This window comes from Hippichthys cyanospilos, chromosome 16, assembly GCF_059441005.1.
Source record: "Hippichthys cyanospilos isolate Australia breed blue-spotted pipefish chromosome 16, RoL_Hcya_1.0, whole genome shotgun sequence".
Classification (NCBI taxonomy): domain Eukaryota; kingdom Metazoa; phylum Chordata; class Actinopteri; order Syngnathiformes; family Syngnathidae; genus Hippichthys; species Hippichthys cyanospilos.
The window spans coordinates 10,325,108-10,353,003 of record NC_142384.1 but is presented as its reverse complement, the minus strand read 5'-3'; the positions used below and the strand labels follow the sequence as shown (position 1 = coordinate 10,353,003).

At 41.7% G+C, this 27,896-nt stretch overlaps 2 protein-coding genes across 5 annotated transcripts in view; one reads left to right on the top strand and one right to left on the bottom strand.

Moving 5' to 3' along the window:
• vat1 (vesicle amine transport 1) overlaps positions 1-20,896 on the top strand; it is a 30,096-nt gene extending 9,200 nt beyond the window's left edge. The window contains exons 2-6 of the mRNA XM_088436072.1: positions 893-1,100; positions 12,283-12,453; positions 12,757-12,846; positions 13,476-13,717; positions 16,077-20,896. Of these exons, the coding sequence (XP_088292198.1) occupies positions 893-1,100; positions 12,283-12,453; positions 12,757-12,846; positions 13,476-13,717; positions 16,077-16,343 (978 nt within the window). The 3' untranslated portion in view covers positions 16,344-20,896. The remainder of the gene's footprint in view (positions 1-892; positions 1,101-12,282; positions 12,454-12,756; positions 12,847-13,475; positions 13,718-16,076) is intronic.
• Positions 118-27,881, bottom strand: LOC148410508 (uncharacterized). 4 transcript variants are annotated; one of them, XR_015868086.1, is made up of 9 exons: positions 27,831-27,872; positions 26,703-26,886; positions 26,187-26,290; positions 23,672-25,921; positions 22,218-22,426; positions 22,060-22,143; positions 8,084-8,161; positions 824-1,113; positions 118-333 (listed from the first exon to the last, which is right to left on the bottom strand). XR_015868086.1 is itself a non-coding variant. In XM_088436071.1 (7 exons), the coding sequence occupies exons 1-7, from the start codon at positions 27,867-27,869 to the stop codon at positions 14,708-14,710; spliced, it is 2,928 nt and encodes a 975-aa protein (XP_088292197.1). In that variant the 5' UTR covers positions 27,870-27,881; the 3' UTR covers positions 14,340-14,707. The 4 variants fall into 4 exon arrangements, 3 of the variants coding, with proteins under 3 accessions (XP_088292197.1, XP_088292195.1, XP_088292196.1); XM_088436071.1 differs by lacking the exons at positions 118-333; positions 824-1,113; positions 8,084-8,161 and adding an exon at positions 14,340-14,765 and having other exon boundaries at positions 27,831-27,881; XM_088436069.1 differs by lacking the exons at positions 118-333; positions 824-1,113; positions 8,084-8,161; positions 27,831-27,872 and adding exons at positions 14,340-14,765; positions 27,402-27,499.
• Between the last annotated feature and the right edge of the window lie 15 nt (positions 27,882-27,896).

The window sequence follows — 27,896 nt, the reverse complement described above, 5'->3', positions numbered from 1 at the left end:
CAAAAACCACCCACAGAGACAGAATCCAAACCGTGTCAAAAAGGCTCTGACAAACAAAGAAACTTACCCATCTTTGATTTTTTTTTTCTTCTTCTTCGGGAATTAGCCTGATCCATAGCTCCGTTTCCATCTAAAAACTGACACTGGTTCCAGTTTAATCAATAGTGAGCATGTCACCTCGACACTGACGCGTTGCTGTGCAGATAAAGTACTTTTTGCGGTGGTCTTAATAGTCAAAACATGCTGCAATGTCAATGGCGGTAATGCTTGGCACCCACTCCTGCCAATAGTGCTGATTGCAAGTGAACCCAGGCAAGAATTCAAGCCCGCATCCTGCCAAAAATAAATAAGAACAGAAAGGAGACTGGATGAAACGTGGCCCCCATTAACGTTCAACTATACGTCGACTACTGTTTCCCAACGTTTAATGAGCAAAGGCAAGTACAAGCAAGGAAAAATATCAACCAATACACTTTTTTCAGGGACAAAACCAAATCATCGGTTGTCAAGGAGGCCGATAACCGATATTCATTTCAAGGAATCAAGGAAAATATATTGCAGTAAAATGGAACTTTTGAATAATACAAACCCCAATGCTTAATAATGTCATATAAATTGCTTGGGATCTCAAAACAGCAAACATCCTGTGGCTTACGCACAAGAATTCCAAAAATAAATTTTTTAAAACACCATAGCTTTATGTTATGCTATCTTATTGCTTGCAAACAATGCAAAACACTATTTACATGCTAACAGTTAGCTTTAATGGAAGCATAACCTTTAGGACCAATAAAGTCAAACGGGATTATTTCCCGAAGCATACCTGATAATCTCTGAGCATTGATTTTAGTTTTGCAGATTGAGAATCACTGATGTCGTTGTTGTTTCCCAGGTGGGCGACAAGGTGATGGTGCTGAGTCGTTTCGGACTGTGGCAGGAAGTGGTGGTGGTGCCGGCCAATCACACCTTTCTTATGCCGGAGGGCATGAGCTTCGAGGAGGCCGCCGCTATACCAGTCAACTACATCACCGCATACATGATGCTGTTTGATTTTGGTCACCTGCGGCCCAACCAGAGTATCCTCATCCACTCGGCTGCAGGTAAGAATTATGCCTAAGGCACATGTTTAAAGCGATTAAAGCAAAGGAAATTCACTTTCTTCATTTTGAATACTAGCACTGACTTTTGGCATTTTACATTAATTTTGTAAATGTAAGACATCAGAAAATACAAAATAATGTTTTTTTTTTCTCAAAAGATGCAAAAAAAGATAAACGAAAAAGTACTTAACAGTGAAGCCTGAAGGCGCTGAACTCAACTGTTTCACAATCAAGTTTTTCAAGGCAACTGAAACTAAATGCGTTGACAAATATGAGCATGCCATGTGATATTCTTGTGACAATCTCGCATTGGTGTATTATTACTTAATATTAATACTCCACCATCCCCACGAACCTCACTCCGCTTTCTAAGAAAACTGCACCGCTTACCATCTTTAACCATTTTTGGTACAGTACAGTTTCCATCTTACTGTTTCTTTGACTATGGACGCCGGTTTCAGCAGTAAATTAGCTGGGTAGTCAACAGTTGTATTTTACTGTGAGAGACAAGATACAGTAATTCATGGGGGGGGGGGCTGAGAGGCTTGGCGGAAATATTCACACCTGTTTTAGGGTGTAAAGCAGCAAGCCCAATGAAAACATTCGATTTTCTTGCTGTTGCCGGCAGCTGGAGAGCAGGAAAATGCATTAGTTAGCAGACTGTAGAATATTTGTCTTCTTACTATGCTAAGAGAGTCAGAATAGGAACAGGATCCTGAGGCTTTAGGGACGGTGTGTGGGTGTACATGGAATGAGAACTGAGGCCGGGAATGTAATTGTAGCTGCGTTTTTACCCAGGTGTATCCAGTTTAGGGTAGAAACCAATGCAGCGTTGTTTCCTGGGAGATGAGCAGCGGCATGCGTCCCAAATGTTCGCTTGCATCTCTGGGAAAGCGTTTTTGCGTACACTGAAGGAATAACTTTGTGGAAATGTGGTTTTGTCATACAGGGAGGCTGGGGATGGTTTAGAGGCAGTTTCTCATGGCAGGGTGCCAGCTGTCATGACAAACAATACATCAGCAATGTAAAGTGGAATCTACATTTCAGGGGAAACTACTAATAACGGTGCAAAATCTTACCGCTAGCATCATTTGAATGTAGCCTCACTTTTCACATTTTTTCACAAATTCTTAAACACTATTGCCGGGTTGATGGTATGCAGCTATGAAAATTTGAGTTATGATAATAGAAACAAAGACGGAATACTTGCATTAGCCCTGTAAACAATCTAAAGTTAGCCACGTGTGCTACGTTAGTACCATGACATATTTCTTTTTTACTCACATGACTAAATAAGGACAGGTTCTTTTAATGCTTTTACTGTATGCCTCAAATTAACAGTGAATAACTCCTGCAGTCTCATAATCGACACAATAAAAATCAATATTTGGATTGCAGCAGTCCTTCTAGTAGTGTGTGAGATCCAAATAGCAGTGGGCTTACATGGTGCCTCAGGCTGAGAGGCGGTGGGAGGTCTTACCAGCTGAACCTGTCAAAAATTGTTCCTGATGTTCTATGATTAGAGAGATTAAAGGTATGGCTGGTGACAGTAAGCACCGCCAATAGATTGAGGCTTGTTTTTCTCTTGCTGCCTTCTTAAACTCTCATATATGCACTATCACCTGGGAAATTATAGGCGAGGTTTCATCGAAGTTTATTGGATGTATTCGCCCATGTGGGTAGCAATAATGCTAAGCAAATGCACACTGTGTTGATACGTATCATTATCAGGCTAAAATATTGTGTTCATAAATGAGCATGGATAATCTGTCTCTGCAATTCACGTTTAGTGACACAGAGTAAATATTAGAAACAGTATTTTGACCTTACTTTATGACTCTAACTCGTCGTATTTTATAATTTTATTTGATGAAAAAACAATCGGCATGTCATGCCGATGTGGAACGCTGCCGTTACAGCCGCCAGTTTAACACAGATATTCTTTTATCAGAAATCCTCACATTTTGATGTCAGCATTCCGAGAAGCCTGTATAACTGTATATTTGTTTTATTGCCAACCCCAATCAGACGATTTGTGTGGGGGGGGGAGGGGTGGCGTCACAACTCATCCGGTGACTGCAATGGAGTGAACGCATTTAAATAAACAACCGTGGCATGCCCGCGAAACTCTGCATTCCAGCCCTATCGGCTTAGGTGGTGCCAGGATGCAAAATAATGTAGTTGTGGTGACACACATAGACTCACAATGCAACACTGAGGTCACAAAATGTAACCCCCGCCCATTCTGATTTATGATCGGAGAAACTATTCTCAGGGATCTTCTAAAAGCATTAAACACACAAAAAGCTTGACAGATTACAAAAATATACACGTAAATCGATACTAAATGTGCACACAATCTCACATCTTAGAATGATAACCACAATAAGCATGTAAGTATGTTTATTATTGTGGTTTTAGTTTTCTATGGTGTGCCGCTGTATTGTTATGTCATCATTGAGATGCTAAATGTTAGCATTTCAGCATTAGCATCACTAGGATTCACCTAAAACTGCTTAGTTTAAAATATGCTGTTATAGTAATACTTACGTTTAACTACAACTAAAATTACCTCCTGTAATCATTAGTTCCAGATACATTGTTTGATTTGTAGATAATGTTTTTATTTGTTTTTCAAGTCTGGCCAGGTTTTCACCCAGTGTTAAGTCCAAGAAATGAGTGTTGGAAGCATTAGTATTACTAGCATTCATCCTAAAATGTAACTTCTACGAAATGATTAGTTCAAGATTGCCATGTTTGTTAGCATTGTGTTAGCATATTAGCATTGCTAGTTGCCTGAAACTGTAATTAGCATATATGTGTTAAAATAAAAGACAAAACCAGAGATTTAGCTTCTTAGGAGGGCTTACTTGAAGATGTGACTTAAATGGTGTGGTTTGATTTACTTAATGTATCTTGCTGGAATCTAAACTATGCTAGCAATGCAGGCATTGATTATTTGGACATGTTTGACAACAGGCGCAGCAGCTAGCAACAAAGTGGACGATTACGGCCACCATCTTCAACGATGACTATTTGTTGCTCATGCTAGCTTACTATTAAACCCGTCAGAGAAGGACTACCTCTATAAATATTTACAATATGAGCGTTTTTGTTTATTATTGTAATACCAAAAGTTGTGCCAAAAATAATGTTTGGAGTGGGATTCTACGACGCATAGCAGAAGCTGCAGCCATGTTGCAGCATGTTGTGCTACTCAATGGCCTAAAGTTTTCTGCAGGAGATGGCACTTCAATAATCCACACCACGAAACACAGACTATCAAGTCAAAACAGTCAGAGGTTCTGTTTTTTACAAAGGCTATACGTACTTTTGCCCAAAATTAACCGATAAGATAGTAAACTTCTACACTCAAGCAATCTTAGCAAGTGAAGCTAATAAGGCTAGTTCCCGGTCGCAATGTTTTGTGTATGGACCTTTTTGGTAGCCGGCTTTATAAGAACAGTTTAAATTAATTACAAATGTAATTTCCTTCAAAAGGTTCAAACGTTTCCCCATCATATGACCTAGTAAATCACCTCACCCAGCCCAAAAAGAGTAAACAGTCCTCAGCTGCCTCTCTCGTGGCCCTACCGCCGCCGCTGTCCTCTTTATTTGCCAAACAATAGCTTGTTGTATTTCCTCCCGCCGTGCCTCTCTTCCCTGCCATTGCGCACATCTGCATCCTCCTCCATTCCCCCGACACGACCTTCGCCATATCCGTTGTTGCCGTAACGTATGCTCGCTAACTCTCTTGTGTTGCCCTCCTGAGGGAGTTTGGATGTGGTCAGGCCCACTGACATTTGTATATGTCTTTACAAGGGTTATCCACTGTGACCGGACTTTCCTCTCTGACCCCTCCCTGAACCGGGCCCAGTATTTGTGAACCATTTGCCTGGCATCCACTACTGCACCACACCCACACTGCACATTCCTGCATACAATCCAACGATGACGTTACATCACTGGTTTTGTGTCAGGACTCCCGTGATAGACAAACACAAGCATATGTTATCAATCTGCACCGGTCGTAAAGCAGTCAAGTTCTGGCACTAGTAGGCTAGTCAAAAGACTTCCATCCAGCTGCTTCATGCTAGCGTGTCAAAGTGTGCGCGCTGAAGTAAATGGTGGTCAGAATCAGAATTATCTTTAACCCTTGTGTGGTAATTTGTTCGATCCTTTGAACTTTACATTCAAAGTATTTAACACCAAAAGGAAGGCATAGAAAGAAGACACTAGGAAGCTGAAATTTCGCCCAGATGGTGACAAGATGTTAAAGGTCGACATGGCATGACCACTTGGGTATCACACTACTAGGATTGCGTCATCCATTGGCTGAAATACAGTGAGTGACGTAGAAGAAAATGACCAAAAAATTGTCAAAATACTGCACAAGGGTGACATGAATGAAAAAAAAATGTATTTAAGAAAGAAAAGACATCTAAGAAAGCCCATATTTAAGACAAAATGCTGGGTAAATGTGTTTGATTTGTATTCATTCATTCAAACACGTAATCACACCTAAGAATAATTTAGTGTGTCCAATACACCTGCCATGCATGTTTTTGGAGTGTGGGAGAAAGCCGAAGTGCCTAGAGGGAACCCACGCAGGCTCGGGGAGAACATGCAAACTCTATACAGGAAGGCCAGAGCCAGCTGGATTAAAACTCGGAATGTTGCCAGTCTATAATGACATTTTAAGGAAAATGCCACATTGGAATACTGTATAGTTTTTTCTTAATAATATCATTGTTTTTCGGGGAAAATCTCTCAAAATTATCTGTAAAATTAACAATGTTGCTCTTTTTGAGGTTGATCTGTCTCTTGACTACTTTTGTAATAAAAAAAAAAATACTCAGGGTTCAGTCATAGATTTTATTGCACAGACACAAGTTCTGGAAGTTGTCAAGCTGCCAGTCTTCTTTCACATTGTTCCTGCCTAACATCTCATATGGAAACCAATATTTTGTAAGCCTAAATGACTTGCCTTGAGCTATCATCTGACAACTTCCTACTTTTGATTTAACTCTAACTTTATACATGCCAGCCAGAAAGATGACTAGAGATACAAGCGCTTTATAGTGGTCATTGAATTGATGCAAGTGTAACAAAAATGTAAATTATGTTCGAAGAGAATATGTGTAGACTGTACATTGTTATTTACATCATGCTTTATTTATTTTTTTAATATAAAGTCAACCATTTCTTATAGTTTTTTCAAATTTTAGATAGGACACATCCAGTCCGAACCTCTGGATGTTTGAATCACGTGTACATGTCCACAACCTCAGGCAGGCCTCAGGCATACTAGCCTTCGGTTGGCGGATGATGAATGTTCGGATTGAGGAATGAGGACTTTATTCTAAATCTTTTTTCTTCCATCATTTATGTATTGTATTCCATGATCACACATGCTGTTTTTCTCATCCGTAGTTAACAATGTCTCTCACGTGGATAAGCCTCCTGAGGGCTTCAGTAAAAATCCTCGGTGCGAATGTCTGCAAGGCCGGGCTAATTCACTGTGACCAGCGAGCAAAGCGGGGAGCCGTTCAGGGGGAGGGCCACTGAACCGTCAGCGCTCCTCAGGCCCGGCGTGGCCGCCGGCGCATCGGCTGCACTGAAAAGCGAAAGGGAACCAGGGCGACCTCTGAACTAACGCTCTTGTCATGTTGCCGCTCTCATGCCTGCGGACTCTAACGCCGCCCAAAACTAACCGCTCAACCACCCCCGTCTAGCTTCACTCAAACACAGGCAGGTGCGTCGGAACACCTGTGTGTGCGTGTTTCCGTAATACACACAATTTTAAACTGTCGCTGACTCGGGCGGGGATGAAAAAAAGTATGCCAGGCCATGTGTTGACTTTGTCACCGACATTTCCAGTTCTTAAAAGTCAGATAGTTGAAACGTTTCTTTTTATTGATCATTACAGGGGAAAAAACAGATGTTCGAAAACTGCAGTTCCGTTCGCATTCAACCATCTCAGCTTTAACGAATACGATTTTACCATCTCCCGTACTGGTCAATAGAGAGTTCAATTGTGTTTCATCTCAAAACAGGTAGGCAGTAAAATGATATGGAGTGAAAAACTAGACCAGTGATTCTCAAATGGAGGTAACAAGTACACCTGGGGGAACGTGAAAAGATCTCAGGGGGTTTATGAGATTTTAACAGGGGTAAACTGTATTGTCTTTTCAAATTAAGAGCAAATCCATAAAATAACATGCAACCACTTATTGTAAAATCTTGTTCAAGTGATTCCCTATAAATACAAGTATATTTAAAAAATAATAAATGGTAAATGGACTGGTTGTTTGTCCCTATGTGCCCTGCAATTGGCTGACAAGCAACTCCGGGTGTCCGTGTCTCCGTCTACAGTCCGTAGACAGCTGGGATAGGCACCAGTGAGCCAGTGAACCGAGTGAGAAGAAGCGGCAATAGAAAATGGATGGATGTAAATGGAGTGGACTTTCTCCACCAGATGAAGCTCAAAGCACTTTAAAAAGGCTCAAATTTGCCCATTTACAATCAGGATATACATTTTTGTGCCAGAGCCCCCCTCATTTCATACTCTAAATACTTAAACTGACATTTGACATACTAGTATTTATTTACGTTCATGATCTCATATCTTAGGTGCGCGCGGTTGTAAGTAAGACTTGGTAGAGTTTAGGAATGCGGGCGGTTGAGGTTTTAGTCTGGGGTTATGGAGTATCAGAGTTATTATTATAAAGAGGGTCAAGGGGCTGGGATTAGGCACAGTTAGGCTTGGGAGTTGAAAATAGCGCATCTGGTTGGATTGGGAATTCGTTGTCCGTAGTGTAAATCCGAATGAAAATTAACACTGCGTGGGCATGTTTTAGCACATACCGGTTGCATAAGAAAGATATGGCAACAAGTTCACCATCGATGTGCGTTTCTTTAAGCAGGCACGTTCCCTCCATAAATAGTCATGCTCGTTTTACAAAGAAGATATTATGAATTACCGACGTGACGTTTCTTCCCCGGGAAATCTACGTGCTGCCTGCCTTCACGCACTCAAAGTGGCTTCCTCCACACATTGCCTGCAGAGAATTTTGAGAGAGAGGGAGAAAGAACGTTAATTTGCTCTCCAAGCTTTGCCTGCGCAGCCCACAAAAATGACCAAGGTTACATAATGCAGAGTAATAGCAGTGCAAAGAGTGCACGTTGACAAACAAGCTCATCATCTTTGAATATGCAGAGAAGACAAGGAGGGGAAATAAAAGGCTTTGTTGAAGTTGTAACTCAGCCCGGGTTGGTTGTTGAGAGATGTTTTCTTTTCTTTTTTTTTTTAGTTTCATTCTTTCTTAGGCTGCCGCAAGAAAATGAAGGGTTGTGAAAGTTCCTCAAGTAAAAGTGGAAATGAATGCAGAGGAAGTGACACAGTCGAACATGTCTGTCACAGCTCTGCTTGCAAACATTTTCGTTTAGATGGAGATAAGGACACGCAGTGCAGCGAGGTGTTTATCACAAGTTTGAATATGAGAAAAACCTATGTACACTATCTCTCTTTTCAAACCAAATTTAGAACTTCTAATTTACCTTTTAAATCACAGAGATTAAAAAAAAACAATCATGTTTTTGCTTGGAGTATTTCTTGGTTTTAGGCGTAAAATTTAATGGGCATGATCAATCAAGCGGCAGTAAATAATGACTGTGTATTTCTTTGTTGTTATTCAGTCAATATTTTGCTGTTAATTCACAGTCCATAAAACAGAAACCTTCTAAAATCATAGAATATTTCAGAAAGTGTTTGAGGGTAAAAAAAAAAAAAATGGTTAAAAATATTCTCTAAAATCATTTAATTATTTAACAAGTTTCAAACATAAAAAAATCATAAAAAAATTGACATAAAAAAGTTAAATTTCATATATATATATATATATATATATATATATATATATATATATATATATATATAATATGTAAAATTAAAAATCATAACCATGACAAATTACACTTAATATGATTATTATTATAAATATTTGTTATTGTTGAATATCTGTTGTTATGTAGGAAATGGTGATAAACAAATATAAAATGGATTGTTGACTACGGTTGTTACAATATAATAAAACATTCTTTGTTAATAAATTCTCTTTATTTTTTTCCAAACTTGTGTCCATTGTAAACATTATTTCACATTTAGCAGTGCTATGAATGGGAAATACAATGGGGAAGATCAAAATGCTGAGAGCCCCGCATGGCAAAAATAAAAACCAAAAAACAAAAAGGGAGACAATGACAATCACTCAGCTTGACAGAAGCGTTGAATATAAATGAAGACTTTGTGGCTTCTAATCAGGATGATGCCTCCGTGTCACCTTATTTCAATGTCATGTTCCTATAAATCCAAAAAGCATTTTATGGCAATGTGCACTGTTGTCGGGGCCTGACTATAACAATAGCGTCCTAGTGTTAAGCTGGATTCCTCCATGTTTTTGTCTCAAATTCCTCATTTGATGGAAGTATGTCAGGATTGGGGGGGGGACAAAAAACCATGCTGTGACTGAGGGAGTAACAAACTAAATGAGCGTGTGTTTTGGTTGGAAGGGGACAACAAATGTAAACATTTCAATTCGATTTCAAGAGAACCAATGAGATTAGGTAGCAGGAATTTGCTTAAGCTGCCGTCTGAGCGCAAACAGTGGATCTTGGGTTTGAGTAGGGCTTGAGTTTGGGTTTTAGGGGATCAGGGTTAGGGCTATGGTCTTTGGGTTAAGGTTTGATATCGGGTTGGAGCTTGGATAAAAAGAGGGTGTAGAGAGATTGGGTCGTGGTGGAGCAGGTAAAATGGGGTTCAGTTTCCGGATGTCAAGCTCCTGTTGACGCTAGGCTTAGATAGGTCGTTGGGTTTAGGCTGAGCATTAGGATGATCAAATCAGACTCATTTTTGAATTGGCCCAAGCGATGGCTCCATGAAGCAAGTGAAGCGTTCATGTTTGGAGCGGCGGCATACTTGCTCAGATTAAACTCAGTGCACTTGTGCACGAGTGCGAGCAAAGCCAGTTAAAAGTGCACAAGGAGGCCCCTGGCGAGGATCCCGGGTCTTGTGACGCACCGTCAGGAGTTTTCTTCAGGGAGGGCCGGGGGGAGAACGGTGGGGACAGGTACCTTCTAGGTCTTACGCCGACTGGAAGCTTGTGTTTACGCGTCCCCACGCCGCACAAAGTTATCTGATGGCCCGGCGTGCGCTTGTTTTGTTCAGCTGTCGGCCAAGTGTTGATTTAAAGTCTGCACGGAAGGTCACGTTTTGTTTTGCGCCATCCTCGAGCGACTGTGTTTACTGTTTACGCACAATTTATAGCAGCAGCAGCACAAGCGATTTTGTCTAAAGATATGATGAATTATTTGCAACGTTTACTATAAAGAATCTTCCCTCAAGTGGCAACCGAAAACCCTCACATGTAAAAAATTTTTAGCTCTACTTGAAATGTGTCAAACACCTCGGTAACAGACAATACTTTGTGATATCGCGTGACATTCCAGTCATTCAGCAAACAAATGACATTAATAAATTGTATAAATAAATCACAGCTATAATAATGTTAAAATTGTAATAACAATAATTCAAAATTTTATTTTCGCAAGTCTTAAATAAACAATTATTGTAATATACTATCAATCCTTTTCCGGGGCTGAATTAAAAACTAATAATGAAAATAGAATATACATCGAAATAAAATGACACTTGTCTCAACCAATCACAATGTTTGTGGCTTCACATGAAACAAAATGTCTCCGTTTGCCTGCTCATTGCCAGCAATTTGGCATGTGTTTCCCTGGCAACACCTTATTTTTTGGGTTACTCACCACAGAGAGAATAAGTGGAGCCACTGAGCCGCTTTTGTATGGCGGTTTTTATAGTAACAACTCTCGCACCACTGCAAGGTGTCATTCAGTGGTAATGCTGAGATATTATCGTAAAATACCTCATTTAATACCAGTGCGATGTGTGATAAAAGAGCTTCAGCTAAAATGAAAGGAAAGCTGTGCAAGGCTGTGGAGAGACCAACGATGCTGTTTGGCTGTTCATATATGTCCTGTATAAACGTCCAAAATGGAAAATATCATTAACTAGTGATATACAGTATGTTCTGTTTCCTCTATTCTGGCCAGCAGCCACAGTGTAAAAATGTCTGCTTTTTCAAAGGCTTGGTGCTATCAGATAAGTTGAACAGAGCTAGATGGGGTCGGGTATGAATGACCTTTATGGATGCCTTTCACTTCAAGTCCTTTCCAGTCAGCCTCCTTTTCAAACAGGCCCACCTCGCGCTTATCAGTAACCTATTACTTCTCAGCAAACACGGCTTTGCGCTTTCAAACGGAGCGAGCGCAAACACAGATATCCTCTTAAAATGTCTGCAATGTGCCACATGTTGTTTTTGTGTGACTGGCAGAAAAACAGACACGTGGGATTCCTTGAATGAGCCAGTAAACAAAGCGAGAGATGCATCATTTGACCGTCTCATTGTGTGGTGTGTCAGGCTCGCTTAAGTGATTCTATAACAATACAGTCTTTGCATACCTGCAAGCACAAAGCAAAATGGCGCTGGCTTGTTCAAAACAATGAATATCATTAGTCACATTGACCCTATTTGTCCTCAAAGGTATGCATGACCATTTTTTTTTTTTTATGTCATATGTTATTTAAGGGTAAAGGAGGTGTTTTATTTATTTTTTTCAACCAAGTCAGTTCCCAGGTGTTTTAGTATGCCTGTGACAGGCTTATGAAAAAGACAAGCCAACGATCAACAATTAGAACACACTTTATTCCTTGTCTTGCTGAAATTAGGCTGCTTTAATAATGTCTTAATTACTGAGCAAAAGTCGAGTCCGGCTTTCATTACCACAGTTGTTGCCACTAGGTACGCAACTTCTACTTGTGGAAGCTGAAGTAGAGTGATCAGCATAACTTTTGAGTAGAAGATGTAGATTAGCTCATGAATCTCGGCTAGTTGCTAAAGTGGATCCTGCCCAGCTTCCCAGTCATAGGCAGAGAAAGTGAATGTGTGTCATGAGTCAACAACTCGTAGAAATGTTTTCAGAAATAGGCAAATTTCAATGGATGCCCTCCAACAAGCGTCTCTATATAAGCAATTAAAAGTCATTTTGCTGAGATCTTTCCCCCTTAAACATTTGCCATCTTTGTGTTCCCCACAAGGTGGCGTGGGCACAGCGGCAACACAGCTGTGCAAAACAGTGAAGGATGTCACTGTGTTCGGCACGGCGTCGGCCAGTAAGCACGAGGCCATCGGCCAGGCCGGCGTAACGCATCCCATCGACTACCGCACCAAGGACTATGTGGAAGAGGTCCGCAAGATCAGTCCCAAAGGTGAGAATGTGTGAAAAGAAATGCAGCAGTTTCAGCAAAGCATGCTCAGGTAAGAACAAGTGCATCTCCAAGGACACGCCCTCATGGTGCCAAGTGCCTTGCTTGACAGAGAGCAGTTTACCAAAATTGGCAAGAATGCACAGCAAGCCTTTTGCTTCTATGAAAATAGAAAGCAGCAGATGGACTGTTGATGAAAATAGAGCCCAAAGTCTCAAATCATACGGCTGGATCAATGCGTACCATCTTCTACAGTGTGGTATTTGTGCATACATATTTATAAGAGCACTTTTGTCTCTGATACAGGACTGGACATAGTATTGGACCCTCTTGGAGGATCAGACACCCACAAGGCCTACAACCTGCTTAAACCAATGGGGAAACTCATCACCTATGGTCGGTGAAAACAATGCATAATACACCAATAAGCATTTTCTATGAAAAATGGGATTTGATGATTGGCCTCTTCAAGAAAGAATATTATTATATAATCAGCTATATCATCAGTTGTTACAACCATGTTATTGCATTTACTGAGTCATTATAGTTGTGAAAGTCTTCTAGGTTTCTGTCTCTGTGACTGTATTATACTGCCCCCTATGGTGTGTGTGTGTGTGTATGTATACAGTATATATATATATATATATATATATATATATATATATATATATATATATATATATATATATATATAATGTATGTGGTATGTGGGGAGGCCTCTGTGGTGGTGACTGCAGGAGTGGGTGAGGATGGCATGCACGAAGAACAGAGCTCTGGCTTTTCCATTTAGCACAAAAATCCTTGCATGCGGCCTCCCACCCTCAACCATTCATCCTGGACCCTCTATTCCATCTTATCAGACTTATGCAGGAACAAACAATGGAGCACATTCTGTGTACTCCAAACTTGGAATGTTTCTGAATCTTGGAGTACACACTACAATGTGGGAATATGAAAAGAAAAAAGAAAAAGAAAAAAAACAACTAATGTGATGCACTTGTGTAACCGAAGCATTTCTTCCTAAGGTGCTGCTAACATGCTGGCAGGCCAGAAGAAGAATTTGCTGGCCGTGGCCAAGAATTGGTATCACCAGTTCTCCATCCACTCTCTCAACCTGATCCAGAGCAACAAGTCCGTTTGCGGCTTCCACCTCGGCTACCTGGATAGCGAGACGGAGCTGATAAGTCAGGCCCTGAACACCATCCTGGACCTCTACAAGCAGGGCAAAGTCAAACCACGCATTGACTCCACTTGGCACCTGGAGCAGGTGAATAGCCGTCTATTTTTCAACAGTTATCCAGAACATTAGAATAGTAGTAGTTACGAGCCCCAATAGTTCTGTGACAATTATTGTCAGAAGTGGAATTCCACCAGCTGGGATTCTTTAGGAGAGGTCATCTCTAGCAGGTTCCATAAAGCGGACTCATGGTTGGGTAAATTTTCAATCCAAGGAAATGAGCTCACATTAAGATTGAGGAGAGGAATCTTAAGTGTTACATTAAAATTGGTGATAGACGTGGGGTTCCATCCGTTACTTTCAAACCACAAGAAGGCCAATTTCTCAGGCAGGGCCAGACGGAGTCAGACTGTCGATGAGGAGAAAGCTGCCAAAAAGCAGATTATGAATGGAAAAGTGTGAGAAAATGGGCCAGAGACTGTGACACTCGGTCAGCTTTTGGATCCTTTGAAATGACGCCCTCCCACTGTTCATCCTTTTCTTCTTCTTCTCAGTCATTTCTCTGCCTCTCCATCTGTCACAGACTCCAGGTTTTTTGAATCCCTCCCTCCTTTTCCCTCCGATTCTCCGCTCCCCCCCTCTTGTTGCCATGGCGACACCCTGTCGTCTGTGCGCGCGCGTCTGGCTTAGGGCGTGGTCCCTGATACAGGAGACAGACGAGGATGAGAGAGAGGCGAGAAAAAAAAAAAAAAAGCAAGGGTGGAGTTCTTCACAAGACAACACATTCATCCTTCCACCGAGACCTGCATCTATTCTTTTCCAACAATCGGAAAAGCGAGAAAATGGCAAAGGAGGTTTATTAATAGCTACACGTATGTCTCACTTGATTAGTTGCACACAATCCCTCCATAAAGTCAACAAATTCTGTCTTTACAAAGATAAAAATGCTTCATTACCTAATTTTTGAATGGTGCTTCATTCATACCCCAAAGGATTTTCATTAGAGAGCCATCGGTTGTTCTCCATCCCCTCCTCCCTTCATTTCCCATGGTGCGTGCAAGTCGTCAGGGCTTTAGGTTGCTAGGAGATGGCCCCTGTTGCCGTGGCGCCGGTCGATAGGTGGTCCACCCGCCTCACGCTAGTGATGACGAGAAAGGAGGCATGAAGAGACGGAGGCGGTTACGGGCACCGAAGGCACGCAACAAGTGGAATCGCGCAGAATGCTCGAGTAACTTTGACCTCGCTCTCACTGGGTTATGAATCTTAAGGGTGACTCATAAACAGATATTAGCGTGATATTTTTGTCATGGAAAAACACCGGTATCACGATACAGTTTGAGGTCGGTTACTAAAAGCTCTGGAAGTGGTGGGAACATCTTGGTCGAAAGATTCTGCAACTGTGTAGAAAATGAGGACAATGCTTCTGGATCTGCAGATTGGTGGTGGTCTCCCATTTTCAGAAAGGGACAACATGGTATAGACCAACTACTAGGCCATCTCCTTGGTGATGTTTATTCTGAGAAGTAGGAAAGGTGGTGGGTCTGTCGGGAAGTGGAATCTCAGCTTCAGGGGGAGCAACAAATGTGGTTTTCATCGTGACCCTGAGACCAACTCTACACCCTCAACAGGACACAAGTCCTCTGTAGGATGCTGATCAGCCCCTTTACAAGTTTGGTCCTCATTTCTGGCAGTAATTCAGAAATGTTTCCAGTAAATGTTGGACTCTGCCAAGGCTGGTCTTTGCCACAATTTTGTCCATTACGTTTATGGAGAGAATGTTTGCATAGGATGTGGTTCTCTTGTCTCGATCAAGCCGCAATATGTAACTCTCGCTGGAGCAATCCGTTCCTGACTCGGGAGTTTGGAGAAAGAATCAGCACCTCTAAATGATGAGGCCATGTACTCCATTGAAAAATGGTGGAACTCTGTATCCAGGATTTAGATGAGATCCTGTACCAAGTGGAGTTTAAGTATCTCGTGGGTCCTGCTTGTTTGTTTCGAAAATGGTGTGACAAAGCGACAGGAGAAGTGGTACAGTGTCTGCAATGATGGAAACTCTGCACTAAAACAACAGATAAAGGTCTCAGAAATGAGCCTTTTCCACAGGGTGTCCGGGTGGATCTCTCTTGAGATACAGTATGAGAAGCTCGGTCATCTGAGAGGGTCTCAGAGAAGACTAATTGCTCCTTAGCATCGAGAAAAGTCTGATGAGGTGGCATGGGCGTTCATTTAGGATGCCTCCTGGAGACCTCTCTGGTGGAGTGTATTAGGCAGGTCCCACTGGGAGAGGAGCTACCTTCAACCTGCAGGAGACACGTTGTATTGATTTAAGAAGCAATTAGACCTTTTGCTTTTTCACATTGGATAGCAATAAGCAGAGCAGAGATCTGCTTCTTCGCGTTTTTGCATTCTGACCAACCAATCCCTCTCTCTGTCTTTCCCTATGCAGGTAGGCGATGCCATGCGAAAAATGCAGGAGAGGAACAACATCGGCAAAGTGATCCTCATCACGGAGCCAATGCCCGAGGAGGAGAAGAAGGAGGAGGCACCGGTGGCAGACAAGAAGAAGGACGACAAGAAGAAAGATGATAAGAAGAAAGATGACAAGAAGAAGGATGACAGCAAGAAGGAAGAGAAGAAGGATGACAAGAAGAAGGAGGAAGCCAAGAAGGAGGAGGAGGAGAAGAAGGAGGAGGTCAAGAAAGAAGAGAAGTAAAAGGGAGGTGGAGATTGATCATTTGGAGCTGGTGGTGGTGGTGGGAGTCTAAGGTGGGGAGATTAAGCCACTCTCATTCCCATCTAGCTCTCTTTTAGTGATTACTCCTGCCTGACCATTAAAAAAAAAAAAAAAATCACCCCATCATACAGTGATTTCCCCGGCCCCCTTCCCGGTGGGTCGACCATCTCCACCCACCCTCTCCCCACCATAGCCACCACTTCCCACAGTGCTAAATTGTTGTTACCTGCTCCCCCCCCCCCCTTCTTATTGTCATCAACCTCGCCCACAGACAGGCACATAGACAACCAAGACGAACCGCACCCACACTTCCTCCCTCCCTCCAGTTGTGTGACTTGGATGAGTCAGCGAGTCCAATGATTGGCCGACGCAACAAGTATCCTCTGCTAATCAGATAGAGCTCCACAGTTAATAATAGTCCCTCCCTCATAAAGAGCCTCTCTGTATGTTAACATGAATTGAGCAGTGGGAAGAAGAGGGGCATGGGGGTCTTTTTCTCAACTGGTGACGGCCACAAGCTGAAAGAAGCACTGTCACATCGAGGCCTCCCTCTCGCTCCTTTTCATCAAGGCCTGCCCGTCACCCCAACCCAACCAAAAGGGTGGGGGTTCCAGTACAAGCCTCCAACCCCCTCTCCTTCCCGTTCCCTCTCCGTGGTCGGCATAGCAACAGGCGCCTGAGCTTGTCAAGAGATGCCACTATCCCTCTCCACAAGCCCGCCCCCACATACCGTACCTCCCCATGTGTGCCAACAATGTACCCTCCCATTCCTCTCTTCCCCTTCGAGTATTTTAGGTGTTGCCATTGAAAAGACGTTGGGCCTATCTTTCAAAGAAGCAAATTCTATTATAAAGCCGAGCTGGTATTGACGAGTGGCTGGGAGCAGTTTGTGACTAAATAGAATGGCGACGCCTAGTGGTTGTTAGGAAAATTTCCTCATTGCCACATGGACGTGGGGATTAGGGTATCAATCAAAGATGGACTATGAAACATATTTTTTTTTTAGTCAGGAAAACCACATTGACCACAAGGTACTTTTGCATGAGGTTGCAAGCGGATTTCATTTGGGCATTTGAGCAAGTGGAACTGAATAGAGTGAACAAAAATTCGACAAAAAAAAAAATCAAGTCCCCTAATGCAGCAGCTCTGGCTAGTTACAAAATTGGGCCCCTGCCACCAATGAGCCCGCAGAATTAGTCCCACTGGTTGGCATGAAATTAGGTGGATGCTAATCAAGACAGAACTCAGAAAAAAGTATCAGAGCCATGCCTAAACTTAACCAGGAAGTGGGCCATTTTAGTTTGTAGCTGTCAGTTTGGGCTCGTTGTTTGATAGACACACTCTAGATAATTTGCCCAAATGAGCCTGAATTGGAAGCAGGTATTTTTGGCAGTTGAGCGACACTAACTTGTGAAGCTTTTTTTTTTTCATCTTTTCTAATGGGGATGGAGAGTGGCATCAAAATAGGATAATAGTTTTGTTGATTCATGACAAAAACGGGTGTGTTCATACAATTTGTTTTGTTAACCTTATGTGAGGGCATTTGACTACATTTCCTTGATGGATTATGGGAAACGCTAATATTCAATTAATGATTATGCAAGAATTTGAACACTCTGAACTCCCGTTTCCATGCCAGTGTCAGTGTCAAATTGAGTGTGTGGCTGAAACGCAACATCCCACAGTGGATGTAATTTTAACACAAGCACTTCAAGACACAATTCAAAAAATTGTACAAGATCCAAAGAATTAGTATCGAAGATTGCTTTGCCCGTCCCTGCTTGCTTTCAATATCCTATTTCGCTATTGTTGTTGTTGTGCCTTTTCCGGCTAAAACCGGCAGTTGTAATTTTTTGTTTTTAAAAATACCCAAAAATGTAACTCTTGTCAGTCTGCCTGCCTGTCTGTTAGCAAGGGCGCCCCCTAGATGGCAACTGGTGAATTTGTTTATAAATGTACAAAAAAATGTATTAGAAAAAAAATGTGTTAAGCATGAGTGGTCTCCCTCATGTGCTGTGTGCCATTGTGTGCGTGCGTGTCTGTCCTCAGGTCATCTGTACCCCAACCTAACCAAGCCCAACATTTTCACCCCGCCCACTTTGCCCCCCAACCCCTTCTAGGCCTGAACAAGGAGGACAAAGTGATGTTTTGTATGTTTTGCACTCTGTACGCTGATCCTAATGCACTTACAAGCAAAACGCTTGCACCCCAGCCCCATCCTCCATCCATGTCACCGGATTGTGTGTGGCGCCCCCAAGTGGGCTGGAGTGTGAGCAGAGTGTGGACCAGTGCATCCTGTCCACCTCTGGTTCTGATTATGATGATTATTGTTATTATCCGTGTTTTTGTTCTAATCTGCTGGGCTCCCTTTGTGAACCTGTGCACGGTGCTTCTGTTCTGAGTGCCATGTGTGATGAAACAAATGCCCCCCCTCAAAAAAAAACAAACAAAAAAAAACAAACGCTGCCTCCCCCTCAAAAAAAAGTTAATAGTATTTTGTTTGTTTGATTGTTTGGAGTGTTGAGGACCCTTTTTATTAAGCTGCGTCTTTTGTGTCCGAACCACGTGTGCCAAATGACAATGTATATTCCTCTTGTCAATGCTTTGAATATTTACAGCGCATACAAAAAAATATATATATATACAGTATGAAAAAAAAGTGTGGCTTTGGATGCTTTTTCATCCTCCTTAGAAGGCAAAATTCACAGTTCGTCTGACAAATATCCCAAATATGTGCACAAAGAGAGGGTTGTTTTGATTTCTTTTTTTCCTCGCTTTTGATTGTCGGTTTTTCGCTCAAGCTCGAGGGCCCGCACTGTGCCTCCTCCTCCTTCCTTGCGCACAGCTTACCTCAGTCCGTCCCCTAACTAGACGCAAAACATCCTTTTCACTGTGCTCTACCAGCTCCCGTACGTGGTCCGGTGTTACCCGTCCGCGTGTTTACAACCACCTCACAGTGAGAAGGAGCTGGACGAGGTCCATTTTTACACTTCAACGCTAGGCAAACCTGATGTGGGAGTTAGTTTCATAACTGCATGAGCTCGAATGGCGAGATCAGATGTTGTTTCGGGCCCAGCCGGCTGCGGTCAGGCGAGTCGGAACCAGACACACTATTGTCTGGAAAAAGAGAAACTTCATGCATCTGTTGATGTACAATTCTGTGCTAACATGTCTTACCCTGATTTTATTTTATTTTTTTACTCTACATACTCTTCACTAGAATACAGGAGCACAGTGGTAGTAAGTATAAAAAAAAGCCATTTGTGCTGTAAGCTTAAATGTTCATCTAAATAACATCCAGAGCTTTTGCGCCTAATAGGACATTTAATTCTGGACAATAACACTAAACGTAAATATCGGAAAGTAAAAACAAAAAGTTAAAATGTTAGCCTTGGCGCTAGCACTATCATGAGAATTTATCAGGCAGGTCCAGTAAATATTCAAGGTGCTGCATTTTATGATCGATGACGAGCATGTTTGCACACTCCTACACAATCATCCCTGATACTTTTAAATATTCGCATGTGGCCCTATAATTGCTAACACTTACCTACATAGCATAGAAAGTAGAGAGCTAAGGCATTAGCACAGTATTATATGTCACATAGCTCTGAGGTAAAATGCTAGTAGCTCACCACTTCCTGCGACATTTTAAATGGTTTTGCAGCGTTTTTCACTTATGCAACAGGAAGAAGGTTTCCAAGCAAAAATTGTGGTTCTGGATTGGATGTCACAAGCTACTTCTCAAAGAGTGTGTGGTGAGGAAAGAGGGGCTGAAAAAATGCACTGAGACAACGAGCATCCAATCGCATTCCTTGTCTATTTTTTTTTTTTGCTCTGGAGCAGATACCGGCTTTCTTTTAATGTGGTTTCTCAGGTCCTTCCAACAGTTTTAGCTCGATTTACAGCACAATCCGTCATGTCCGCGTCCCGACGGTGGACGTGTTCCCAAATTCCACGTCCCGTTTCCACTAATGCCTGCCAGCCAAACAGTGAAGCGGCCTCGGTTAAAGTTATTGGCTGATTATGTACAGTACTAGGATGCATGTTTAGTTTAAAAAAAAAAAGTAACAGTGTGCGTATGTTGTGTATGTACAGTTTAGTTTAGTGTTCATGTAGTGGTGTGGTGTGAGAAAGAATGCCCGCTCAGTCTAGTGTCAAGTTGCCAAGCGAAGCCTCCAGCATGGGCAGCCACCTAACTCTGGGAATGCGTTGCCTCTCATCCCAAAACGCTCACCATTGCACCCCGCTCCCCCCAACACAGGCTTTCCTGAAACGCGATGATTTTGGCGAGTGTTGTGTAGCTTTGTTTGTAACTCCCCTCACGAAAAAAAAAGAAAAATCCAAACCACTTTTGTTTTTTGTTTTGTTTTTTTTTAAACCCTTTTTGGATTGATGCTGCTTCTTTCTGTGCTCGACTCTGGGTGGGCTCCGCGTGGGCCTCAGCTTGTAACGCTTCAGTGTGTAATGTTACCATATGCCTTACATGTTTTCCAGGACTAATAAAAAAAAGCATAACAAGAAATCAACAAGAGTCTTGTGTTTTGTTTTTACTAGGTCCTCGTGAAGCAAAAAAAAAAAAGGCAACTAGGTGACTGAAATATTCTATTTGGCATAAAAAATTGGATAGCAGATAAACTCATTCACAGTCATTGATGATTATTGACATTTAAGATGCATTTTAATTGTGCTTGCAGTGCATGAGTTAGTCTCCTTTTGGTCCCTTAATGCTTACAAAAAAAAAGCATGAACTGATTAAGCTAAATTAAGCTAAAAATTCAGGCCATAAGTGTGCTGTACATGATTCATAAAATAACTTTTATTGATCAAATGAGTCAACACTTTAACTTTGGGCAACCCTAACATACTGTATATTAAAAACATTGCATCTTAATTGACATTTGAGAAGATGAACACGGACGTACAGTAATTAAACCAGAATAACATTTTGTCAGCAATCCATACAGTAATCATGACAAAAAATGAGTTACGAAAGAAATGTAAACATTTTGATTGGAAAAGATAGATAGATAGATAGATAGATAGAGAGAGAGAGAGAGAGAGAGAGAGATAGAAAAAACATGCATTTTAAGTTTTAATTGACACAAACATCTGAAATCAAAATTTTGATTGACATTAAAAACCACACATTTGAAAGTTGAATGTGCCAAAACATGGTTTGCCAGATGGTGCGGCCTAGTGGTGACCAGAAGAGTTTCATGGATACTTTGTCTAAAATGTGTTTGCTGCATAAGGAAAATGCATTTTGATGGCATTTTAATGGTTCAGTTTTGTTTTGTTTTGTTTTGTTTAGTTTTCCCTCAACTTACTAACACATTAGCATGAGAGGACTTACAAAGTATGCAATGCTTCTATGATTGAGGAGGGAAAGTTAAAAAAAAAAACAAACCCTGATAATCTTTTAAGATTCAAGATTTCATCATCTTTTCATACTTATTTGATTTATATTTCATCCCAAATAAATTAGTATTAAAGTGGAAATTTGTGGCAACCTGGATTTGTGAAAATGAATGTATTAATTAGAAAAATATTTTGTTAGTCATGACCTCCTCCTTAATAAAGGTTGAACTATAAACAGACATCTGCACAATATATTTTGAAATACGTTACTAACAATAATAATACACTAAAGTGCAAATATCTTTAAACCCAGAATGTGACCAAAAAGTCTTACTATGTGGAAGCTTGACCTTCAATGCCATGTGATGTCAATATGTCTGACAGACGTTCCAAGTAGGAAGAATCTGGGTAACCGTTCCTGGGGATCAAAATGTTGTTTGTTTATTTGTGTGGTGCACACACATCACCACTATAAGCAGCAGCTTGACTCACCCCGAGCGGCCGCCCTGCAGTCTGGTCTTGTGCGGGATGGCGTCCCAGGTAACGATGGAGCCCTTCTCCTTGCTGCTCACGGTGAAGGTGAGGCCCTGTCGGAAGGCGTCCTCCATCCTGGGCAACAGCTTCCTGCTTTTGTCACAGTCGGGAAGGAAGGCCTCGAAAATGCCACCTTTGAATGGCTTTCCAGGAGAAGGGTGATGGTCCTGGCGATTTAAAGGGCCCAAATCATGATACAGCATTACAGACTTTCCACAGCGAAACATATGCATTTAATATATGGCTTTAGACTGTGTGTAAAAGGTCTAAAAGATTTCTTTTTTGGGAGTCAATTCTAATGTGATCTAAGTTGAGATGAAGCCGGTAATGTCAATGATGTTTTTCAGCACAGTACAGCACTCCCAGCTGGCAATTTTCTTCTTGTCTTTTTCTCAATTTTCAAGGAACATCCAGTTCTTGGTCATGTCAGTGTTGTGCCATATTTTCTTCACTTGATTGTGTTCTTGATGTAATTAATTAGCCTTCTTCTGACAGATATGTGAGCAATCCCTCTGATGCTGTGAAAGCTCTCGGCTTGTGCCAGAAGCAGAACTTTATTTGGGGTACTTCGGGACTTTCATTTAAAATGGGTTTGAATGTGAGTGGTTATTTTTGAGTGAAGCCATATCCCCAGTTTTTAAAAGGTGTGCAACAGTCTTCTGTCGGGCTAAATTTTTTTGTAACAAATATTAAGCATTTGAACAAGGCGTTCTACAATTAACTAATTGTTTATTAACAATCAAATCAATAACTGGTTTTGATCATGTGGATGCCTTTTTGGGGTAAAAGTTCATTAATTCATTTATTAAAAGTTCAGAAATAATGGTCCAACAATTATTTGACAACTAATCAATGCTCAAATTAATTGAAATGGTTTATTGGTGCTCGATAAACCATTTAGATATCTAAAATTGCCCAAATCCTCACAATTGCCGCCTCAGAAATTTTCCTTAGTTGTTTACGGAACAGAATGATTAGCATTAGGTTAACTGAAAATGACAAAAATGACAAACAACAATTAACACATTTACTTATTTTCTGAAATGTTACAGACTTAACCGGTAACTGTGAATCATTGAAAAAAGTATCAGCTTTATTTTAAGTCTATTTGAAGAAAAAGCCCTATTTATGAAAAAAAAAAAAATCTTTAACATTTTTATGGACCGATCCAGTGACTGAATCCTAATTCATAGCTAATTTTAAATAATGTAATATTTTTGACAAAATGCATAAAAAAATGTTTTTTAATCCGATTTACCAATTAATTGAAAAATAATAAATCATCAAACTAATAATTTGTTCAGCTCTAGTTTGAAAGGAGAGTGTAAATTTGTAAATCACAGTCACCAACTGTACTAGGGGTATGAACCATGTTATTAAGCAAAACTGTATTTTTACAAAGAGCTTCCCACCTTTTGTATACCATCAGGAACGATGTAGGTCACCTTTATGGTGGCGTGCTTGTTATGACCGGGCAGGCTGAAATTGAGTTTGCAGTGGTTCATAGTACCAAAGACGTTGGCTGGTGCTGAGTGTTGTGGTGGTCCACTGTGACAGACCTTGCAATGGACGTGAACGGCGTCCAGGCACTTGGTGCACATAACCACCCCGCACTGAGTTCTGTTCAGGGAGATTCCGGCCTCCCCGCACACGCAGATACCACCTGGTAGGGGTTCCATCTTGTCATTTTGGGGAGTCATCGACCATAGGCCGTTCACATTTGAGGAGCTTGCCTTATTTCTGTGGACCGACGTCTTACATCTATCTAAAATGCTAGTCTTTTCTAATTTCTCCTTGATTACAGGGTCTCTCCTGACTCGGCTGTTAGTTTCGCTGACAAGCTTGAGATGATCTTCCTCATGGGTCCTGTCCTGCGTTGTAGAATCTGGCGGGCTCCCCGGTGACATTTGAGGATCGTCTTCTTTTATATTCCCCCCAATTGAAGGGCTGGTGGAGTCTTTCTGTTGGGCCGTCACATCTCCAGAAAAGATCTCCCGCAGTGAGGCGGCCACCTGATAGCACAAGCGTTTTGGACCGGCCAGATATAAACTATTCCTCATAACCCGAATTGTAATCTTTGTGAAGCGTCTGCAAACTTCTGCGCAGCAGGCCAGAAAGGTTTCGTCTTCCACATCGCTGATGCCAAGTTCAGACAGGTGAAGCTCTTGCACGCAGAGGTCTGCGCTGACAGTGTCAACCAGCTCTTGTAAAGCAAGCTGGCAAGCCATGACAGTGGACTGCTCAGAGCCACTGATGCTAATGATGGACTGGTTCATGGTTTCCGATTCTCCTTCATGAAGTTGCAAGTCGCAGGTCAGGGTTTCCACTTGGGTGCCGTACACCTCTTTAATATGAAGCCACATAATGGTGGACACCACAACCTCTGCATGATAGACTTCATGTTGGTGCTTTTGGATTTGGTCACTCAGGCTGGAGGTCCTCCCTCTGGGCGGAGATGACAAGGAATCACCTTCAGTCTTCTGAACTCCCTGCTGAGTTGTTCCAGAAAAACTGTAAGTTCTTTTTGCTGTGGAATATGAGTGGACTTTTCCAGGACTTGTACTCCTGGAGGGTCTTCCATTCTTGACCGTAATGTCTGAGGAGGTTTTACGCCTTAATAATGGATGCAAAACTCCACTTTGCTCTCCTGCTGTTTCTGAGCCATAAGCTGAGTGCCTACCGGGATTTGAGGATCTGCCTGAGGACAAGTCTCCTGGAAGAGCTTGTAGCGGTGTGCAAGACTTTTTAAAGCGAGCAGCCAGATGGTACATTTTGCTGCCTTCTGATTGTCGAATGTGATCCTTCCCAACACCTAACGATCTAGAGATGGACTGAGACACAGCGAGGTTGTTGTGCTCCTCAACGTCCTCATTCCGGCAAGAGGATGGAATTCCCAGAAGACTGCCGATGCCTTCTGTTTCTACCACTCTGTGTTTTTGAAGTAGAAATTGCTTGGCCTCAGACACTTCAGTGCGGTCGCCAATGAGGAAGACGCAACTGGTATCTTCACTGAGAAGAAGCTGAGGAAATCTGACGTGTAGAATCTCCATCGCTTGCTGCAGGTCGCACCTGGGGTCCAGGTCACTTTTGCGCAACTCAGCCTGACAGATCCTCTTCTCGCTTTCCTGGTAAAGCTCTCTTATAGCCGTCCTTGCAAACTCTACACGCTCTCGCTCTTTACCATCATGGCCTGTTATGGCATGGAGAAACAGAGTCGTGATTCCCTGATTGGTCACGTCCACAACTTCAACACCGTACTGACTCTGCAGGCACTGGTACTCACGGCCATAGCGCTTCTGCAGATACTTGAAAATGTCTGCATCTACCATCAGTGACAGGTCCTCTTCTGGGGTTGGAAAATCACCGGTAAGATCTTGCTTATCCACTCTGTCACTGCAGATTTTGATCGGAAACTCTGAATGACTAACGGAAGATCGACTTGAGCCTGAGAACTCCAACAACTGCGGTCCTTCAAGATGAGTGCCAAGCAGCTGTGCCAGGAGCCACTGCACTTCAGTGTAGACGCTACGCAGTCGACACAACTTCTTTGTCGAGTCGTAGCTCGTTTCGACATTAGGGTGGTCCCTGAAAAGACGAGTCAACCAGCTTTTACCCTCAGGAATACGACCGTAGTCCACAGTTGCTGTCAGACTCAGGATGACCTTGGAGAGATGAGAAAAACATACATCGGAGCCTTCCTGAAATATTTATTGCTTTGTCACCTATTGGTAACCATCTAGAGTGTTTAACTGAACCCTTGAAACTATTTTCACTTAGTAACATGATCATCAGTAGACTCACAAAAATGTCACTAACTGTATGGGCTTTTTGATTATTTCCAGGGGTTCTTCATACTGTCCAGTTCCTCCCACATTAAGTATTCTTCTTCTGCTGGTATAGGATTGAATGTTGAAGCTTTTGACATACCTTGTTAGGATCCAGGCGTTGCCGATGTTCACTGACAGAGAGGATGTACTCCTTCCCATCCACTTTGAGAGTGTGTTGGCCGTGTTGAACGACTCTCTGGGCCACTGAGAGACATGCGATGCATAATTTTGACCAGTTTGAAGGTGTCTTAATAAAATGTTTTGAAAGGCTTTCGTCAAAAAATTGATTTTATTTCAGTTACATTAAGATTGGATTTTGTAAAATTGTGATTTAATTTTTTACAGTAACATTTTCATTCATTCATCACTTTTTAACTTTATAGTAATAGTACAGTATTTCCTTTCAGTGTGGCCCTTAGGCTTCTTTGTCGGAGACAGAGTTTATATGAATTTCCCTCATCACATGCACTAAGCACAAATTTACAGATACATCATTTTGACGTTATGGTGCACTTGCACTTGGGCCAAGTGGGGCAGTGACCACCCAGATCCAGCTAATAAACATTTTAAGGACTGTTCAGACTTGGTGGAGATTTGCACCAAACCTAACACTGACCTCCACTTTCTTCAAATTGGACCAGGGCACAGTAGGGCTTTTTCTCATCAATGGTTACAGACTCTATTTCCCCTCCGCCGTTTCTGGATCGCAGGAAGTAGATTGATAATTTATCGATCAGTCGTTCTTCTGAGATGTCTTTGGGCAGGCCGCTCACTCGCACAGTCCTGCTCACGTCTGCCATCTGCAGAGACATCACAAACATTCACAATATTAGATTCAGAGCGAATTTTCATTTTGTTCTCACTCAAAATTTGGATTTATCAAAAATGTAGCAGTGGTACCAGAAACCAGTATGATGCATTGCAAATGTGCAATCAAAAAAATAAATAAATATTGTTAGATTTGAATCGTAAGACTTGATTTAGGCTTTAAATATAGCTTTTGTAATTAAATGCAGCCGTACTTAATGTTGTGGCTATTTTAATAACAATAAGATGCATCACTTTTGTACAGCACCTACAGACATTTGGTAGTGCGGCACACACTTCCCAGAAGTTACCAATAAAATAAATACCACAACTATTTTGCAGTACTATCGCAATTTCGCAAATATCGAGCATGTTTACAGCCAGTCCAATGCAGGAAGTGAGACGAACACTTCCAATCCCTCTCACAAACTGAGTTTATAATCCTCTGTCTGAATGCCCAATATTAAGAAGTATTTTTTTATATATCTTCAAAATTTAAATCTTTTACCTTGCACTGCACTTAATTCGCGGCGGTTTATTATTTATCCTTAGTTTTTTTGTGCGTCCAACACTCATGAGCCGAACGAGGACCAAAGTGAAACTGTGATTTGGCCTGACTGCGCCAGGGGGCGATCGAGTGCACTCATTTGCTCTGCCAAAGCATGGTCTGACGCGAAGAAAGGCTGAGCTTCTAAAATGTCAGTTTGGTTGTTTTAAAACACAAAACTCGCCATTGTTTCATAGTTAAGTTGAGGGACTAAATGAAATTATATGAGAAGGGTAATAAAATAGATTTGATTCACTGTAAAGTGTTGTTTGTGAACTCTATATGGGACTTGGGCGTCTGTGAGGGAAATCATTTTCAAAAAAATATGGTATGCAAGTGTATACTAGAATTTTTTTTTACCATATGTAGCATAGTATCTGCGTTACTTACCGACAATAGCAAATCAGTGTGTTTAACATCGTACAGCATCCAATGTTTTACAATCAAATACCGGAA